Below are 21,152 nucleotides of genomic sequence, written 5' to 3' on the forward strand. Positions count from 1 at the left end.
TCTCCAGCCCGTGCTGCGCCTGTTTAGCCCCGTCTATCCAGCCAAACACAAGCTGCTTGGGCATGCGGTGGCTGGGCATGCGAGCTACATGACCCAACCAACGCAGCCTCGCCTGCCGGAGGAGCTCACTGATCGGACTGTGTCCAGATCTTTCAAGGAGTTGTGAGCTCCTTACACAATCCAGCCTGGTTAAACCCAGGTTGGATTGTAGACAGGCTTGCCCGACTTCAAAGTGGCAAGTGCCAGGTTCAGGAGCAGCACCACCAACTCCTTCTCAGTCAGCAGGAATTACCAGACCATCTGCATTCACGTAATATGCTTGACCAATAGGGAGCCATTTCTTAACCGCACATGGATATCAATCAGCCTCCCATTGTAGCAGTGCCAGATATACATTTATCCAGGTACAGCCATGGAAAGCGTCCCAAACTACAGTGAGGGAAAAAGTATTTGATCCCCTGCTGATTTTGTACGTTTGTCCACTAACAAAGAAATGATCAGTCTATTATTTTAATGGTAGGTTTATTTGAACAGTAAGAAAAAGAATAACAACAAAAAATCCAGAAAAACGCATGTCAAAAATGTTATAAATTGATTTGCATTTTAATGAAGGAAATAAGTATTTGACCCCTCTGCAAAACATGACTTAGTACTTGGTGGCAAAACCCGACTTAGTACTTGGTGGCAAAACCCTTGTTGGCAATCACAGAGGTCAAACGTTTCTTGTAGTTGGCCACCAGGTTTGCACACATCTCAGGAAGGATTTTGTCCCACTCCTCTTTGCAGATCTTCTCCAAGTCATTAAGGTTTCGAGGCTGATGTTTGGCAACTCGAACCTTCAGCTCCCTCCACAGATTTTCTATGGGATTAAGGTCTGGAGACTAGCTAGGCCACTCCAGGACCTTAATGTGCTTCTTCTTGAGTCACTCCTTTGTTGCCTTGGCCGTGTGTTTTGGGTCATTGTCATGCTGGAATACCCATCCACAACCCATTTTAAATGCCCTGGCTGAAGGAAGGAAGTTCTCACCCAAGATTTGACGGTACATGGCCCCGTCCATCGTCTCTTTGATGAGGTGAAGATGTCCTGTCCCCTTAGCAGAAAAACACCCCCAAAGCATAATGTTTCTACCTCCATGTTTGACGGTGGGGATGGTGTTCTTGGGGTCATAGGCAGCATTCCTCCTCCTCCAAACACGGCGAGTTGAGTTGATGCCAAAGAGCTCCATTTTGGTCTCATCTGACCACAACACTTTCACCCAGTCCTCTGAATCATTCAGATGTTCATTGGCAAACTTCAGATGGGCATGTATATGTGCTTTCTTGAGCAGGAGGACCTTGCGGGCGCTGCAGGATTTCAGTCCTTCACGGCGTAGTGTGTTACCAACTGTTTTCTTGGTGACTATGGTCCCAGCTGCCTTGAGATCATTGACAAGATCCTCCCGTGTAGTTCTAGGCTAATTCCTCACCGTTCTCATGATCATTGCAACTCCACGAGGTGAGATCTTGCATGGAGCCCCAGGCCGAGGGAGATTGACAGTTCTTTTGTGTTTCTTCCATTTGCGAATAATCGCACCAACTGTTGTCACCTTTCACCAAACTGCTTGGCGATGGTCTTGTAGCCCATTCCAGCCTTGTGTAGGTCTACAATCTTGTCCCTGACATCCTTGGAGAGCTCTTTGGTCTTGGTCATGGTGGAGAGTTTGGAATCTGATTGATTGATTGATTGATTCTGTGAACAGGTGTCTTTTATACAGGTAACAAGCTGAGATTAGGACCACTCCCTTTAAGAGTGTGCTCCTAATCTCAGCTCGTTACCTGTATAAAAGACACATGGGAGCCAAAAATATTTCTGATTGAGAGGGGGTCACATACTTATTTCCCTCATTAAAATGCAAATCAATTCATAACATTTTTGACATGCGTTTTTCTGGATTTTGTTGTTGTTATTCTGTCTATCACTGTTCAAATAAACCTACAATTAAAATTATAGACTGATCATTTCTTTGTCAGTGGGCAAACGTACAAAATCAGCAGGGGATCAAATACTTTTTTCCCTCACTGTATGTGGTCGAAGATGTTCGTTAGATAATGTAGGAGCCAGAGGACATCCCTGTCGCACCCCAAGGTGGACAAGGAATGGCTCCTACTCCTGGCCAGGGGGCTTTACCTGGGCCTGCCCACCATCATGAAGGTTCTTAATGATTGTGAGCAGAGAGTCAGGGGCCCCAAATGGACAACGAACAACCCAGAGCCCTGGCCTGTTGATGGTATCATAGGCCTTGACCAAGTCAATAACGTCCTGTTGGAATTCCCTACACCTCTGCTGTAGCAGACGGACAGGGAATAAGGCATCTGTGCAGGACTGCCTCGGTCTGAAACCACTTTGGGGCACCGCAAGCCTCTCCTCAGCGTGCTGCCTGGCAAGGGGGTGATGTTGAATAATCCTTGCCAGGACCTTTTCCAGCCTCACACTGAGGAGGGAGATGCCCCGGTAGCTGTTGCAATGAGTGCAGTCTCCCTTCTTGACAAGGGTGACCACACCAGGTCATCCTTCCAATCCTACAGAACCCACCCTGCGGTTCACATGTTGTAATGTGTGGGGGGAAGAACAACAAACTAAACACAAAAAGCAATTCTAATGAAATTAGTTTTAAATCTAGATGATTTAAAAGTGCACAGCTCCAGTGGCTTCCGAATATCAGAAGGAAAGAGTGCCGACTTCCTGCAATATGTGAGGCACGGCAGCCGCAGCAGGGTCAGCACACCTTGCCCCATGGTGAATCCGAGCTGAGGAGTTCCCCCCTCCCCCGAGACCGCATAGAAATGCTCAGCAAACCTGCAGACCTGTTCCTGGAGGTCGGATCACAATTTTCCCCCTGTAAGGAAGGTCATAGATAGGTGTGGCACTGGAAGTATTTATTAAAAACACAAAGACCCCCGTATAGCCAGTAACAGACTGTTGGGGCAAGTGCTGTTAGCGACCAGCACCTACGAAGGCCGGAACAGCACACAGTGGTGTGGGTGACCAGCACCACGCTTGGCCGCCTTTGTCTCCCCAGTGGCGATGTTTACACACCACACCAGGTACTCGTTTGAGGCTGAGTCGACCTCGGGGAGGCCCACGACCGGTTCAAATAATCGTCACTGATGTTGGCCATGAGCGTGAATCGAACTCGGGTCCCCGGGTTTGTAGCGCAGCGCGCAAACCGCTCCACTACTGCTCTCCACTATTAAAAACACACACACACAAAGATCCCCCCCTTGTGGTCTTCAAAGACCATTGGGGCAAGTGTTCCTGGCAAGTACCTGTGAAGGCCGGCACGCCACACAAGGAGGTAGTGGGGGTGGTCAGCACCACGCCCAGCCACCTTTGTCCCCCTCTCAGATAATCTTCACTGGTGTTGGTGGCCGTGCGCAGGAACCGAACTGGGATCAACGGGTCGGTAGGGCAAGAGTGCTAACCGCTGCGCCATCGCTCCCCGCGACAAACGCTCGCACCAAAACGCACACAGGAATGCGCGTTAAATAATCGCACCGTAATTGTCGATGATGTTGCAGATGATGTTGATGTTAGCGCTGCCAAGTTGAGGCACACCCCAGCCTCAGCCAGGGGGTTTGTCAGAATGCAATCACGTGGTGTGGGGTCACGGGGTATCCCCTTCATACGCAAGGGGACACCAGAGGTCCCATCTCCAAGCATAGCAGGGGGTCTGAGACTCCTTAAACTCAAGAAGTCTCTGAACCCCGAGGTTTCTGAACCCCTGAATCTCTTACCCCCTGAGTCCCTGAGTCTCTGACCCCAGTGACCTCTGCCCATCTCTGATGCAGTCTATGTCTCCATGGAAACCTCTGCACCCCAAAGTCACCATAGCAACGTCTAATCCTATCAGCAGACGTCTCCATGGCAACATGAAACCACAGTAAACACAGAGGAGAGGACAGTGAGAGAAGGCGGTGAGAGGGGGCAGTGAGTAGAAGGGGAGTGAGAGGGGGCAGTGGAGGGGGCTGTGAGGAGGGGGCAGTGAGAGGGGGCAGTGAGGAGGGGGCAGTGAAAGGGGGCAGTGAAAAGGGGCAGTGAGAGGGGGCAGTGAGGAGGGGGCAGTGAGGAGGGGGGAGTGAGAGGGGGCAGTGAGAGGGGGCAGTGAGGAGGGGGCAGTGAGTAGGGGGGAGTGAGAGGGGGCAGTGGAGGGGGCTGTGGAGGGGGCTGTGAGGAGGGGGCAGTGAGAGGGGGCAGTGAGGAGGGGGCAGTGAGGAGGGGGCAGTGAGAGGGGGCAGTGAAAGGGGGCAGTGAGAGGGGGCAGTGAGGAGGGGAAGTGAGGAGGGGCAGTGAGGAGGGGGCAGTGAGAGGGGGCAGTGAGAGGGGGCAGTGAGAGGGGGCAGTGAGAGGGGGAAGTGAGGAGGGGCAGTGAGGAGGGGGCAGTGAGAGGGGGCAGGGAGAGGGGGCAGTGAGAGGGGGCAGTGAGAGGGGGTAGTGAGGAGGGGGCAGTGAGAGGGGGCAGTGAGAGGGGGCAGTGAGGAGGGGCAGTGAGAGGGGGCAGTGAGAGGGGGCAGTGAGAGGAGGCAGTGAGAGGGGGCAGTGAGAGGGGGCAGTGAGGAGGGTAAGTGAGGAGGGGCAGTGAGAGGGGGCAGCGAGGAGGAGGCAGCGAGGAGGGGGCAGTGAGAGGGGGCAGTGAGAGGGGGCAGTGAGAGGGGGCAGTGAGAGGGGGCAGTGAGAGGGGGCAGTGAGAGGGGGCAGTGAGAGGGGGCAGTGAGAGGGGCAGTGAGGAGGGGACAGTGAGGAGGGGGCAGTGAGGAGGGGGCAGTGAGGAGGGGGCAGTGAGAGGGGCAGTGAGAGGGGCAGTGAGGAGGGGGCAGTGAGGAGGGGGCAGTGAGAGGGGCAGTGAGAGGGGCAGCGAGGAGGGAGCAGTGAGAGGGGGCAGTGAGAGGGGCAGTGAGAGGGGCAGTGAGGAGGGGGCAGTGAGAGGGGCAGTGAAAGGGGGCAGCGAGGAGGGAGCAGTGAGAGGGGGCAGTGAGAGGGGGCAGTGAGGAGGGGGGAGTGGGAGGGGGCAGCGAGAGGGGGCAGCGAGAGGGGGCAGTGAGAAGGGGCAGTGAGAGGGGGCAGTGAGAGGGGGCAGTGAAGAGGGGGCAGTGAGAGGGGGCAGTGAGAGGGGGCAGTGAGAGGGGGCAGTGAGAGGGGGCAGTGAGAGGGGGCAGTGAGAGGGGGCAGTGAGAGGGGCAGTGAGAGGGGGCAGTGAGAGGGGGCAGTGAGAGGGGGCAGTGAAGAGGGGGCAGTGAGAGGGGGCAGTGAGAGGGGGCAGTGAGAGGGGGCAGTGAGAGGGGGCAGTGAGAGGGGGCAGTGAGAGGGGCAGTGAGAGGGGGCAGTGAGAGGGGCAGGGAGGAGGGGGCAGCGAGAGGGGGGAGCGAGAGGGGGCAGTGAGAGGGGCAGTGAGAGGGGGCAGCGAGGAGGGGGCAGCGAGAGGGGGCGTGAAAGGGGGCAGTGAGGAGGGGGCAGTGAGAGGGGGCAGTGAGAGGGGGCAGCGAGAGGGGGCAGCGAGAGGGGGCAGTGAGAGGGGCAGTGAGGAGGGGGCAGCGAGGAGGGGGCAGCGAGAGGGGGCAGTGAGAGGAGCAGTGAGAGGGGGCAGTGAGAGGGGGCAGTGAGAGGGGGCAGTGAAAGGGGGCAGTGAGGAGGGGGCAGTGAGAGGGGCAGTGAGAGGGGGCAGTGAGAGGGGGCAGTGAGGAGGGGGCAGTGAGAGGGGGCAGTGAGAGGGGCAGCGAGAGGGGGCAGCGAGAGGGGGCAGCGAGAGGGGGCAGTGAGGAGGGGGCAGTGAGGAGGGGGCAGTGAGGAGGGGCAGTGAGAGGGGGCAGTGAGAGGGGGCAGTGAGAGGGGGCAGTGAGAGGGGGCAGTGAGAGGGGGCAGTGAGAGGGGGCAGTGAGAGGGGGCAGTGAGAGGGGACAGTGAGAGGGGCAGTGAAAGGGGGCAGTGAGAGGGGCAGTGAGAGGGGGCAGTGAGAGGGGCAGTGAGGAGGGGGCAGCGAGAGGGGGGAGTGAGAGGGGCCAGTGAGAGGGGGCAGTGAGAGGGGGGAGTGAGAGGGGGCAGTGAGAGGGGCAGTGAGAGGGGGCAGCGAGGAGGGGGCAGTGAAGAGGGGGCAGTGAGAGGGGGCAGTGAGAGGGGCCAGTGAGAGGGGGCAGTGAGAGGGGGCAGTGAGAGGGGCCAGTGAGAGGGGGCAGTGAAGAGGGGGCAGTGAGAGGGGGCAGTGAGAGGGGCAGTGAGGAGGGGGCAGCGAGAGGGGGGAGTGAGAGGGGGCAGTGAGAGGGGCAGTGAGAGGGGGCAGCGAGGAGGGGGCAGCGAGAGGGGGCGTGAAAGGGGGCAGTGAGGAGGGGGCAGTGAGAGGGGGCAGTGAGAGGGGGCAGCGAGGAGGGGGCAGTGAGAGGGGGCAGTGAGAGGGGGCAGGGAGGAGGGGGCAGTGAGAGGGGGCAGCGAGGAGGGGGCAGTGAGAGGGGGCAGCGAGGAGGGGCAGTGAGGAGGGGGCAGTGAGAGGGGGCAGTGAAAGGGGGCAGTGAGGAGGGGGCAGTGAGAGGGGGCAGTGAGAGGGGCAGTGAGGAGGGGGCAGCGAGGAGGGGGCAGCGAGAGGGGGCAGTGAGAGGAGCAGTGAGAGGGGGCAGTGAGAGGGGGCAGTGAGAGGGGGCAGTGAAAGGGGGCAGTGAGGAGGGGGCAGTGAGAGGGGCAGTGAGAGGGGGCAGTGAGAGGGGGCAGTGAGGAGGGGGCAGTGAGAGGGGGCAGTGAGAGGGGCAGCGAGAGGGGGCAGCGAGAGGGGGCAGCGAGAGGGGGCAGTGAGGAGGGGGCAGTGAGGAGGGGCAGTGAGAGGGGGCAGTGAGAGGGGGCAGTGAGAGGGGGCAGTGAGAGGGGGCAGTGAGAGGGGGCAGTGAAGAGGGGCAGCGAGGAGGGGGCAGTGAGAGGGGGCAGTGAGAGGGGGCAGTGAGAGGGGGCAGTGAAGAGGGGCAGCGAGGAGGGGGCAGTGAGAGGGGGGAGTGAGAGGGGGCAGTGAGAGGGGCAGTGAGGAGGGGGCAGTGAGAGGGGGCAGTGAAGAGGGGCAGCGAGGAGGGGGCAGTGAAGAGGGGCAGCGAGGAGGGGGCAGTGAGAGGGGGCAGTGAGAGGGGGCAGTGAGAGGGGGCAGTGAAGAGGGGCAGCGAGGAGGGGGCAGTGAGAGGGGGGAGTGAGAGGGGGCAGTGAGAGGGGCAGTGAGGAGGGGGCAGTGAGAGTGGCAAGTGAGAGGGGCAGTGAGAGGGGGCAGCGAGAGGAGGCAGTGAGGAGCTGCAGTGAGGAGAGGGCAGCGAGAGGGGTCAGTGATAGGGGGCAGTGAGGAGGGGACAGTGAGGAGGGGGCAGTGAGAGGGGGCAGTGAAAGGGGGCAGTGAGGAGGGGGCAGTGAGAGGGGGCAGTGAGAGGGGCAGTGAGGAGGGGGCAGCGAGGAGGGGGCAGCGAGAGGGGGCAGTGAGAGGAGCAGTGAGAGGGGGCAGTGAGAGGGGGCAGTGAGAGGGGGCAGTGAAAGGGGGCAGTGAGGAGGGGGCAGTGAGAGGGGCAGTGAGAGGGGGCAGTGAGGAGGGGGCAGTGAGAGGGGCAGTTAGAGGGGCAGTTAGAGGGGCAGTGAGAGGGGGCAGCGAGAGGGGGCAGCGAGAGGGGGCAGTGAGGAGGGGGCAGTGAGGAGGGGGCAGTGAGGAGGGGCAGTGAGAGGGGGCAGTGAGAGGGGGCAGTGAGAGGGGGCAGTGAGAGGGGGCAGTGAGAGGGGGCAGTGAAGAGGGGCAGTGAGGAGGGGGCATTGAGAGGGGGAGTGAGAGGGGGCAGTGAGAGGGGCAGTGAGGAGGGGGCAGTGAGAGTGGCAAGTGAGAGGGACAGTGAGAGGGGGCAGCGAGAGGAGGCAGTGAGGAGCTGCAGTGAGGAGAGGGCAGCGAGAGGGGTCAGTGATAGGGGGCAGTGAGGAGGGGACAGTGAGGAGGGGGCAGTGAGGAGGGGGCAGTGAGAGGGGGCAGTGAGAGGGGGCAGTTAGAGGGGCAGTTAGAGGGGCAGTGAGAGGGGGCAGTGAGAGGGGCAGTGAGAGGAGCAGTGAGAGGGGCAGTGAGAGGGGGGCAGTGAGAGGGGCAGTGAGAGGGGGCAGTGAAGAGGGCAGTGAGAGGGGGCAGTGAGAGGAGCAGTGAGAGGGGGCAGTGAGGAGGGGGCAGTGAGAGGGGCAGTTAGAGGGGCAGTTAGAGGGGCAGTGAGAGGGGCAGTGAGAGGGGGCAGTGAGGAGGGGGCAGTGAGAGGGGGCAGTGATTGAGGGCAGTCATAAGGGGCAGTACTTCATCTGTTGGGCACAGACGCCCATGTAGGCAACATAGACTGCAGGGAAAGTTCTGTTAGCGAGCACCTATTAAGGCCAACGCAGCACGAGCGCTATGGCGGCCAGTAGCATTCCTGGCCGCCTTTGTCTAGCCAGTGTTGATAAATACACACAGCACCAGATACAAGCTCTTTGTCTTTGCATACAACAACAACAACCGCCATTCGCCACTATGTGGCGGTGACGTCACCTCGACACTTGTGCCAGGCTATGTGCACCTTGAGGCCACGTGAAGTGTCGAAAGCCTGCTCGCAGGAGGTCACGGGGCAGACCCAGGTGCCACGGGTCGACTGACTGAGACGACTGGCTGATGCACCACCTGTGTCCCCTACTGTGCCAACTTGCTGTGCTTTAGCCACCCGGCACTCCGCTCGTTGTGAACATCGTTGCTCCGCTCTCCGTTGTTGTTGGAGGACGACTGCCTCCAACTGCCCAGTAGCGTCCTTCACAAGCCTTCTCCACAGAGGCCGATCTTGACACCGCTGGTACCAGTCATCGGCAAGTCCACTCAGCTCCACGTCCTCCTGTACCACATCACTCCATCTCTTCTCTAGCCCGTGCCGCGCCCGTTTAGCCCCCTCGATCCGGCCGAACAAAAGCTGTTTAGAGGCATGCGGTGGCTGGGCATGCGGGCTACATGACCCAACCAGCGCAGCCTTGCCTGCCGGAGGAGCTCACCGATGGGACTTTACCCAGATCTTTCAAGGATTTGTGAGCTCCTCACACAATCCAGCCTGGTTAAACCCAGGATGGATCGTAGGCAGGCCAGCCTAAATGTTTCTAACCGGCGAAGATGTTCCATTCGGGGGGTCCACTTTTCACAAGCGTAGAGAAGGGAGGTATGACCTGAACCTTCGTGCGGAGCGACAGACCAGGTAGCTTCCACACAGCGCTACGCAACCGATGAAAAGATATTGCCGCTCGACTGATTCGGAGTGAGACCTCTGCTGCTAAACCGGAGCCGGTCATGAGCATACTGCCCAGTTTTGGTAGGGCTGATGGTAAAGCCCCACTTCTTGGTGGCAAGCTCCAGGTTTAGTAGCAGCGCCTCCAACTCCTCCTCTGAGCGAGCAGTGATTACCAGATCAGCATACATAACATGGTTGAGCAATAGGGAGCCATCCCTTGACCGCACCCGGGCATCGATCAGCCTCCCATTGTATCTGTACACACACGTATACACACGTATAAACACAATACGTAGACAGTATAGTGAACACACACACACACAACAGTTGTCATTCACCACTCAGTGCCATGTGACGTCACCACGAAGCTTGTGCTAGGCTAGGCCCATGAACTCCTCCACTCTCTCCACAAGCGTTTGATTACCACTCCACCTTCCTTGTCACTGTCGGTGTCTCCCAAGGGGTCTGTCCGAGGAACTTTACGATTCTCTCTTGCAGAATAAAACTTCTTTAGGAGGTTAGGTCGCAAAAACATAAATGTGTTGTTAAACCCACCACCACCACCCGACACAGCCAATTAGTAAAGGTTTGTTAGGTAATCAATTAGTTATTACCTCAGTACACCGGTGGGTTTGAGAGTAAACCCAGAGTAGGACGTTTCGCTGGTAATTAGAACAAGTTTCATCGGGCGATTTATTGTGAATGACATTGGTCACGAGAGCCGACGTGTTAAAATCTCCCTCTGCAACCCACCTCTGGAAGCTGTCATGTCTTCACCTAACTTTCCCCAATTACTTCTTCGACGTCCACACCCAGACTTTCTTTTCCTGTCCCTCCTTGACCCTGGACCTTGACTCCCCCATTTCCGACTCTGCTCAGTCACTGTCCAATCCTGGATGTCACACTGCGATGGTGAGGAGATGTTAAATACCTCGCCTGGTATGCAGTAGGTCGATGTTTCCATCCTGACCCTACACCTGCTGCTGTGTAGTTGGAGTTTGCGTGTCTCTCTCTCCCCGTGGTCGCGTGGATTTTTTCCAGGTCCTCCAGTTTTTTCCCTCCACATTTAGAATCAATGTCACACGTTTGTAATAATTGGCTGCTTTACATTTACAAGTGATAAGCCACTTCGTTTGAGCTATCATTTGTGGGCAGGTCGCTTCTGAAAAAGAAATCTACAGCTCAATGGGCCTTACCTTGTAAAAAATAAATAGCTTATAGTTTAGTTGAAGTTGACCTCTCCATTAACATCAATCCTTCCAATACTGATATTCTTTTCTTCCCCTCTCCCTGCTCCCCTCCACCATGTCCTTCCATCTCCCTCCCCCACTTGTCCCTCGCTCCTCCTGTCTCCTCTGCTCGCAACCACCACGGGGTCATCTCCAACTTCTCCCTCTCAAACCGCATCTCTGCCACTACCCACACTCGCCACTTTCACCATTTCAATATTGGCTAAATTAGTCCCCTCATCTAACTCTGACTGAATACATTATTATAGGTCACACTAATTACACACAAAGTGCTTGCCACAAATGAACCACAATACCTTGCTGATCTTGTCAAGAAACACAAACCATCACCACGCAAACTCCGGTTATCCTCGCAGTTGTGGCTGTTGGCTGGCCATCGATCAAAGGTGGTGACAGCACCGCACGGTTGCCGAGGGAGGTGCTTCTGCGGCATCTGGAACGCTCTTCCTTCTGATATTAGGAAGCCACTGGAGCTATGCACGTTTATATAAAGACTTAAAACTAATTTATTTAAAATTGCTGTTAGTGGTGTAGTTTGTTGTCCTTCCCCCGCACCTCCTATCAGCACGGTTGGCTATGTACGGTGTGAAAGAGGTTCAACATACATACAAACTCCCTGCTGCTAAACTCCCGGTTCACTCCCTCGCGTTCACTCAGCTCGACTTCTGCAACTCTCTTCTTCTCGGCCTTCCTGCCTACTACGCCTTTTACTCCTCTCCGACAACAGAAACAAAATGCCTCATCCTGGATTCTTTTTTAACCTCTCCCCACAATTTCCACACTTGTGCTCTACTTTTCCAACTCCACTGGCTCCCTGTTTACTATCGCTGTCTGTTAACCATTCATCACTCTAGTCTACCAATCCCTCCATAGTCTTGCCCCACCTCATCTCGCTTCTTTCATCTCTCACTAATCTGCCCCATGCCGTCCTCTTACGCTGCCAGTCTCCACCGTCCCTCTCTAATCCTCCCTCGCCCTGCTGCGCCCAGTCTTGCTCTCTCCCTCCTGCTCCCTTTTCGCTCCCCTCCACTGGAACAAACTCCCACTGCAGCACGCACAGACAATCCTCACTATAATCGGTTTCCGTTCCTCACTTAAAACAACCCCCATCTCTACTCCCCTTGCCCATCCTACTGCTACTCCCTGTCTCCACACCACCCCAGCTCCGACCAGGCCTACCCCAACCCCTATCACTACCCCAACCCCTATCACTACCCCTATCACTACCCCAACCCCTATCACTACCCCTATAACTACCCCAACCCCTATCACTACCCCTATCACTACCCCAACCCCTATCACTACCCCTATCACTACCCCAACCCCTATCACTACCCCTATCACTACCCCAACCCCTATCACTACCCCAACCCCTATCACTACCCCAACCCCTATCACTACCTCTATCACTATCACTACCCCTATCACTACCCCTATCACTACCCCAACCCCTATCACTACCCCAACCCCTATCACTACCCCAGCCCCTATCACTACCCCAACCCCTACCCCTACCACTACCCCTATCACTACCCCTATCACTACCCCAACCCCTATCACTACCCCAACCCCTACCCCAACCCCTATCACTACCCCAACCCCTATCACTACCCCTATCACTACCCCAACCCCTATCACTACCCCAACCCCTATCACTACCCCAACCCCCATCACTACCCCTATAACTACCCCAACCCCTATCACTACCCCAACCCCTATCACTACCCCAACCCCTATCACTACCCCTATCACTACCCCAACCCCTATCACTACCCCAACCCCTATCACTACCCCAACCCCTATCACTACCCCTATCACTACCCCAACCCCTATCACTACCCCAACCCCTATCACTACCCCAACCCCTATCACTACCCCTATCACTACCCCAACCCCTATCACTACCCCAAACCCTATCACTACCCCTATCACTACCCCAACCCCTATCACTACCCCAAATCCTATCACTACCCCTATCACTACCCCAACCCCTATCACTCCCCCAACCCCTATCACTACCCCTATCACTACCCCAACCCCTATTACTACCCAAACCCCTATCACTACCCCAACCCCTATCACTACCCCAACCCCTATCACCACTGCTACCCCTATCACTCCCCCAACCCCTCCTTAACCACTCTCGCCTGTTGTCCTGTCACCATAATTACACAATCACTCTTAATAGCCCCACTCTTTATCTCAAACACTATCACCTGATGTACAATTTTAAAATTTATTTCAGGTGCCTTGAGATGAGGCTCTTTATATGACTCTAGATAAGGTAAGAGGACATTAAATACCCGGACCAGGTTCTTTGCTTTGGTGGGGCTGATGGTAAGGTCCCACCTTTTCATGGCACACTCCAGGTTCAGCAGCAGAGCCTCAAATCCCTTCTCAAAGTGATCAGCAATGACCAAATCATCAGCATACAGAACACGGTTAACCAATAGAAGGCCATCCCTATGCTAACACACACTGGCACTCACAATAACAATAACCCTTGTTCACCAGTGACATCACCACGGCACCTGTGCCAGGCTAGGTGCACTTTGAGGCTACATGAAGTGTAAAAGGCTCACTGACAGGAGGCAATGTCACAGACCCAGGTACAATGGGTTGACTGCCTGAGATTGTTGTCAAATGCACCACCTGTGCTCTCTACTGTACCAACTCACTTCATTTTAGCAGCCTGGCGCTCTGACTTTGTTGAAACCGGCGCTCCGCTCGTTATTGTGAGTGTCGCTCCTCCGCCCTCCGCTGTTGTTGGAAGGTGACTGCCTCCAACTGCCCAGCAGCGTCCTTCACGAGCCTCCTCCACAGAAGCCGATGTTGACACCACTGGTACCGGTCATCGGTAAGTCCACTCAGCTCCACATCCTCCTGTACCACATCACTCCATCTCTTCTTTTTCCGTGCCACGCCCATTGAGTCCCCTCTTATCGGGCCAAACAAAAGCTGTTGGGCATGCGGTGGCTGGGCATGCGGGCTACATGACCCAGCCAACACCGTTTCGTCTTCCTCATTCACACACTTAAATAAACAAAGATCCTCCACCCAACAAACTGTTGGGGAAAGAGCCGTTTGCGAGCATCGATTAGGGCCAGCACAGAACATGAAGGGGAGGGGGGCCAGCACCACACCTGGCTGCCTTTGTCTCCCCAGTGCTGATGTTTACACACAGCACCATTGTCCTTCGCCCAGTACCTCTGATTGGCACGGTTGGCTACATACGGTGCAAAAGAAGTCCAACATACATACATACTCATTTAAGGCTCAGGCGATCTAGAAGAGTCCCAGGACCGGTTCAGATATTGATACGCATGCTCACACACTTACCCGCACGCTCACACACACGCTCACGCACTCACACGTGCACTCGCACACTGAAACACATGCTCACGCACTCACACGCACGCACGCTCACGCACTGACACGCACTCACACGCACTCGTGCACTCGCACAGTGAGACACATGCTCACATACTGACACACACTCAGACACTGACACGTGCACTCACACACTGACACACGCTCACACACTGACACGCACGCTCACACACTGAAACACACGCTCACACACAAGCACACACACTTACTCACACGCATGCTCACACACACACTCACAGGCACGCTCACACACTGACACACACAAGATTTCTGCTACAGCTGCTGTTTGATCGGTCGTTAGGGTAGGTCAGCGGTCGGGAACCTATGGCTCGCGAGCCATATATGGCTCTTCCAGTGACGGCATATGGCTCCCAGGCAATTTTGAGTTGAAAAAAAAATAAAAAAATCAGTTTGGAACTGATTTTAAAATACTTGTGATATTGCTTAATAATACTGTGTCATTTTAAAGTAAACAGAAATTAGTTTTGAAGATAAATTTCACGGGTCACGCCTGCACGAAGCTCAACCTCACCACGTATGAACCAGACTACAAGGCCATCAGCAAAACCATGCAGCACCAGAAGTCGCATTAAAAGTAAGACATTTAATTTATTATACGTTAAAAATACTATATGGCTCTCAATGAAATATATTTAGAAATATTTGGCTTTTATGGCTCTCCCAGTCAAAAAGGTTCCCGACCCCTGGGGTAGGTGATGTCGTTAGTGATTGGTGGGTGATGTGGTAAGTGATTGGTAGGTGATGTGGTTAGTGATTGGTAGGTGATGTGGTTAGTGATTGGTAGGTGATGTGGTTAGTGATTGGTAGGTGATGTGGTTAGTGATTGGTAGGTGATGTGGTTAGTGATTGGTAGGTGATGTGGTTAGTGATTGGTAGGTGATGTGGTTAGTGATTGGTAGGTGATGTGGTTAGTGACTGGAAGGTGATGTGGTTAGTGATTGGGGTAGGTGATGTGGTTATTGATTGGTAGGTGATGTGGTTAGTGATTGGGGTAGGTGATGTGGTTAGTGATTGGGGTAGGTGATGTGGTTAGTGATTGGTGGGTGATGTGGTTAGTGATTGGGGTAGGTGATGTGGTTAGTGATTGGTGTGTGATGTGGTTAGTGATTGGTAGGTGATGTAGTTATTGATTGGGGTAGGTGATGTAGTTATTGATTGGGGTGGGTGATGTGGTTAGTGATAGGTAGGTGATGTGGTTAGTGATTGGGGTAGGTGATGTAGTTATTGATTGGGGTAGGTGATGTGGTTAGTGATTTGGGTAGGTGATGTGGTTAGTGATTGGGGTAGGTGATGTGGTTAGTGATTAGTAGGTGATGTGGTTAGTGATTGGGGTAGGTGATGTGGTTAGTGATTGGGGTAGGTGATGTGGTTAGTGATTGGTGGGTGATGTGGTTAGTGATTGGGGTAGGTGATGTGGTTAGTGATTGGTAGGTGATGTGGTTAGTGATTGGGGTAGGTGATGTGGTTAGTGATTGGGGTAGGTGATGTGGCTAGTGATTGGTAGGTGATGTGGTTAGTGATTTGGGTAGGTGATGTGGTTAGTGATTGGGGTAGGTGATGTGGTTAGTGATTGGTGGGTGATGTGGTTAGTGATTGGGGTAGGTGATGTGGTTAGTGATTGGGGTAGGTGATGTGGTTAGTGATTGGTGGGTGATGTGGTTAGTGATTGGGGTAGGTGATGTGGTTAGTGATTGGGGTAGGTGATGTGGTTAGTGATTGGGGTAGGTGATGTGGTTAGTGATTGGGGTAGGTGATGTGGTTAGTGATTGGGGTAGGTGATGTGGTTAGTGATTGGGGTAGGTGATGTGGTTATTGATTGGTAGGTGATGTGGTTAGTGATTGATAGGTGATGTGGTTTTTGACACTGTCAGGGTTAAAGATGGGACAGCAGCTAGGGATAAGGGCTCTGAATGTAAGTGATAGGGGTAGGTGATGTGGTTAGTGATTGGTAGGTAATGTGGTTAGTGATTGGGGTAGGTGATGTGGTTAGTGATTGGGGTAGGTGATGTGGTTAGTGATTGGTAGGTGATGTGGTTAGTGATTGGTAGGTGATGTGGTTAGTTATTGGTAGGTGATGTGGTTAGTGATTGGTAGGTGATGTGGTTAGTGATTGGTGGGTGATGTGGTTAGTGATTAGTAGGTGATGTGTGGTTAGTGATTGGTGGGTGATGTGGTTAGTGATTGGGGTAGGTGATGTGGTTAGTGATTGGGGTAGGTGATGTGGTTAGTGACTGGAAGGTGATGTGGTTAGTGATAGGGGTAGGTTATGTGGTTAGTGATTGGTGGGTGATGTGGTTAGTGATTGGGGTAGGTGATGTGGTTAGTGATTAGTAGGTGATGTGGTTAGTGATTGGTAGGTGATGTGGTTAGTGATTGGGGTAGGTGATGTGGTTAGTGATTAGTAGGTGATGTGGTTAGTGATTGGTAGGTGATGTGGTCAGTGATTGGGGTAGGTGATGTGGTTAGTGATTGGGGTAGGTGATGTGGTTAGTGATTGGTAGGTGATGTGGTTTTTGACACTGTCAGGGTTAAAGATGGGACAGCAGCTAGGGACAAGGGCTCTGAATGTAAGAGGCTGGCATGTCGTGTCAGGGTGTGTGTGTGTTTGTAGGTAAATAATTGTGTTTAGGTATCCAGGTGTGTATATGTGTATCTAGGCGTGTGCGTGTATCAAGGCGTGCGCATGTCGTGACGGGTACTACAAGAACCGACCGTGTCCGTCCAGTGCTCAATGTGCAGCTGTGGCTTCCGCTTGCTGAACGAATACGTGATAAGGTCGCACGCATTACACACAAAGTGCCTGCCACAAATGAACCACAATACTGTATCTCGCTGATCTCAAGGAGCATAAACCATCACCACGCGAACTCCGCTCATCCTCGTAGCAGCGGATTTTGGCTCAGCCATCGAACAAAGACGGTGGTCACCGCATCGCGTGCGTTCAGACAAATTAATTTCTTTAGAACTGAATTTTGTGTTTAGTTTAGTCCTTCTCCCACACCGCCGATTAGCACAGTTGGCTACGTAGGGTGCGAAAAAAGTTCAGCATACGTACGTGGGAAGTAGTGGTGCAGTGGTTAACGCACTACGCTACGAACCCGGCAACCTGAGTTAGATTCCGGCTCACGGCCAACACCAGTGACGATCATCTGAACCTGTCCTGGGTCTGAATTGAGTACCTGGTGCGATGTGTACGCATCATTGCAACTAGGAAGACAAAGGTGGTCAGGAGTGGTGCTGACTATCACCCCCCCCCCACCTCGTGTGCCGTGCCAGCCTTCATAGGTGCTCACGGACAGCACTTGCCCAAACAGTATGGTTAGTTCATAATCAACGTTTTTGGGTTTAGATCGCGTTTATTTATAAATGTGTCGTAACCCTCCACCACCCGACACGGCCAATCAGTAAAAATGTGTCACGTTGACAAAGACAAATAGTTCACTGCTTTAGCCCACCGGTGTGTTGAAGCCACAACATTTACAATTTGAGTACGACGTTTCGCTGGTAATTGCAACCAGCATCATCGCGATCTAAACCCAAAAACGTTGATTATGAATAACATTGGTCGCGAAAGCCTACGTGTTAAACGGTATGGTTAGGTTATACGGTGGATTTTCGTCTTTGTAGTGCAACAACAGGTCTGCAGGTTTGCTGAGCATTTCTGTGAGGGCGTGTGTATCTGTGTGTGTGTCTTGGCGTATGTGTGCAGGTTCGCAGGCTCACGTGCGCAGGCTCACGTGCGCAGGTATTTGTGGCATGTAGGTCACCGTGAAGGCGATGTTTTCCAACCTGTATTTTGTACACACGCACACCAAATACTGGTGTGGATATGATGTGTGTGTGGTATGTGATGTGGATATGATGTGTGTGTGCGTGGTATGTGATGTGGATATGATGTGTGCGTGGTATGTGATGTGGATATGATGTGTATGTGCGTGGTATGTGATGTGGATATGATGTGTGTGTGCGTGGTATGTGATGTGGATATGATGTGTGTGTGCGTGGTATGTGATGTGGATATGATGTGTGTGTGCGTGGTATGTGATGTGGATATGATGTGTGTGTGCGTGGTATGTGATGTGGATATGATGTGTGTGTGCGTGGTATGTGATGTGGATATGATGTATGTGCCGTGGGGAGCTGTGGCGCTTCGGTTAGCGAGCTGCGCTACGAACCCAGTGACGATCATCTGAACTGTCCACTGGGCCTCCCCTAGGTCGACTCATCCTCTGAGTACCTGCTGCGATGTGTAAACATCGCCAACTGGGGAGACAAAGGCGGTCGGGCGTGGCGCTGGCTATCCACCCCGAGTGTACCGTGAAGCTAGCTAGCAGAACTTGCCCAATAGTCTGTTGAGGCTACACGGGGGGTCCTTGTTTTTGGTGCTGTGTATTCTCACACATTGGGCATGCGTGTTCACCCTCGCTACCACCACCACACGCCGATCGGGGATGTGGAGTGGGACACCCAGTAGCAGCAGCAGTCAGGCGAATGGTGATCCAGCACTCGCAACACTGAAGGCCAGTCACTCACACATACATGCACACACAGTGAAGGACCGTAACACAGTGTAACACACACAGTGCAACGCACAGTGTAAAGGCCAGGCACTCTCTTATACACGCATACATACACACACACCCACACCCGGGACCTTCATCGCTCACCTGGCTGTACGTGGACCTTCTGACTGCCTCCGAGGCGCTTTGCCTCATCTCGGCCGCCGTCCCCGGCTTGCTCAGAGACTTCGTGAACCTCCTGGCTTCGGCCATAGTAACGGCGAAGCATCACCCGGGCCCGGGGTGACGCTGCTTACAGCCGCGAGGGCCCGGAGACGACACTGACGGTGATGAAGGCCCGGGAAGGTGTGCACCATCGCAGGGGCGAAGGCCCAGAAAGGTGCCGGGAAGATCCGGATCCCGGTGAAGAAGGCCCAGGCAGACACGTCGCTGTTGCCGGCGGCGTATGGTGGTTGATGGTGGTGGTAAGGGTGGTGATGGTGGTGGTAAGGGTGGTGATGGTGGTGGTAAGGGTGGTGATGGTGGTGGTAAGGGTGGTGATGGTGGTGGTAAGGGTGGTGATGGTGGTGGTGAGGAAGGTGAGGGTCGTGAGGAAGGTGAGGGTCGTGAGGAAGGTGAGGGTGGCGATGGCAGTGCCCTGGTAAGGCCCTGGGTCCCCCCTCTCTCTCTCGCCCTACGAGCGGCGCTGAGTTTGCATCTCCAGCGACTCCGCCGCCATCAGTGCGGGGGGGGGGGGAATGGAAGGACGGAGGGAGGGGGAGGGATGCGCCGCTTCCGGTGGAGCCGCCTGAGCCCCGGACATCGACAGCGACGGCACCACCAGATGGCCCTGCAATGTGCCGTACCTGAAATACCTGGGGACATGCTGGTGACCTGGTGACCCGTGCACAACCTGGTGACCCGTGCACAACCTGGTGACCCGTACACATACTGGTGACCCGTGCACATACTGGTGACCTGGTGACCCGTGCACAACCTGGTGACCCGTGCACATACTGGTGACCTGGTGACCCGTGCAGAACCTGGTGACCCGTGCACATATTGGTGAACTGGTGACCCGTGCACAACCTGGTGACCCGTGCACATATTGATCACCTGGTGACCTGTGCACAACCTGGTGACCCGTGCACAACCTGGTGACCCGTGCACAACCTGGTGACCTGGTGACCATTGCACAACCTGGTGACCTGTGCACAACCTGGTGACCCGTGCACATACCGGTGACCTGGTGACCCATGCACATAATGGTGACCTGGTGACCCGTGCACAACCTGGTGACCCGTGCACATATTGGTCACCTGGTGACCCGTGCACAACCTGGTGACCCGTGCACATACTGGTGACCTGGTGACCTGTGCACAACCTGGTGACCCGTGCACAACCTGGTGACCCGTGCACATACTGGTGACCCGTGCACATATTGGTCACCTGGACGTGTTATTACCCAATGACCTGATGACATCGTGACCTGGGGGCACGTATAGATCTGTAGATTGTACCGATGCCAACAAGAGATCCATAGAGACCCACAGCATCATAGAAATGGGTAGTAGTAAAACTGGGCTCATCAAGAGCAAGCGAGTTAATGGTGCCAGCCCGGTCACCCAATGCTGTCCGCTGGACATGCACGCCTGGCCACCGATGGCCGTCACGTGCGTTCAACCGCCTCAGCACCGGGCGATTGTTGCAGCCTGCCCCAGGGCAACAATGCAACTAACGCCAACTCAGCAGCAGCTTACGTTCGCCAAAGTAAAAAAGTGTCGCAAACACCGCACGGTATTGACCTGGGGCTGGCTGCCACATGTCCGTGTTTGACCCGGACTGTCTGGAATTTGGCATTATTCTTAGTTCGGGTGACGGGGAGTGATTTGTCGCGAGATTTCATAATCTGGAGATGATGAGATGAAGATGAGATCTGGAAATTGAGGCGAAGATGAGATCTAGAAATGATGAAATGGAGATAAGATCTGGAGATGATAAGATGTAGATGAAATCTGGAAATGATGAGATCTGGAGATGAGATCTGGAGATGAAGATGAGATCTGGTGCTATGATTGTCATCGAAACTGCACAGTTACGATAAGAGAATCAGAATATATATACTGGAGGAATCCGGTGAGCTACAAAGCTGTTTTTCATAAAATGTCCAGTAGGGACGGGTAAAAAGTTACAACAACAAATATAAAAACACGATAGTAGTGCAAAGTACAAGGAAGGTAAACAAAAATCATCCAAAAACATACAAGTACAACTAAACCAACCACATCGTACTAGGCAGAGCCCACGGAGGTATGCACTTATTTTTCAGGAGCGACCTGGCCACAAACGATAGCTCAGCAAAGTAGCTTATCATGTCGACATTTATAGCAGCAAAATAATGGAAATTATCTATTCTAAATGTGGAGGGAAAAACCGGAGGACCCGGAGAAAAATCCACATAACCACGGGGAGACACGCAAACTCCAAATATGCAGCAAGCATTAACATGCATTTAGAGCATTTGGCTGCGAGAAATTTCCACATAACCCACTCCTTTGAGCTATCACTTTTGGCCAAGGTCGCTTCTGAAAAAGAACCATACAGCTCATTGGGCCTTGCCTTGAGCAGGAAATCGCTCTGGATTTTATAACTAAAAGGTTGGCTCAATTCCATCTCGGAGAATCGACAAAATATCGGTTTCAAGTTCCACGCATGCAGCCGAGCATCTCGA

The 21,152-nt window shown here is 54.1% G+C and overlaps 1 protein-coding gene across 1 annotated transcript in view; it reads right to left on the bottom strand.

The window, feature by feature from the left end:
• The window catches only part of LOC133357239 (dedicator of cytokinesis protein 11-like), a 115,237-nt gene extending 96,073 nt beyond the window's left edge, over window positions 1-19,164 (bottom strand). Inside the window, exons 1-2 of the mRNA XM_061575067.1 lie at window positions 18,590-19,164; window positions 17,529-17,711 (exon numbers count right to left, since the gene is read on the bottom strand). Coding sequence (XP_061431051.1) covers window positions 17,529-17,711; window positions 18,590-18,694 — 288 coding nt within the window. The 5' untranslated portion in view covers window positions 18,695-19,164. The remainder of the gene's footprint in view (window positions 1-17,528; window positions 17,712-18,589) is intronic.
• Window positions 19,165-21,152: the final 1,988 nt, after the last annotated feature.

Source organism: Lethenteron reissneri, chromosome 57 (assembly GCF_015708825.2).
Source record: "Lethenteron reissneri isolate LAM-NWPU_2019-01 chromosome 57, ASM1570882v1, whole genome shotgun sequence".
NCBI classification, from domain to species: Eukaryota; Metazoa; Chordata; class Hyperoartia; order Petromyzontiformes; family Petromyzontidae; genus Lethenteron; species Lethenteron reissneri.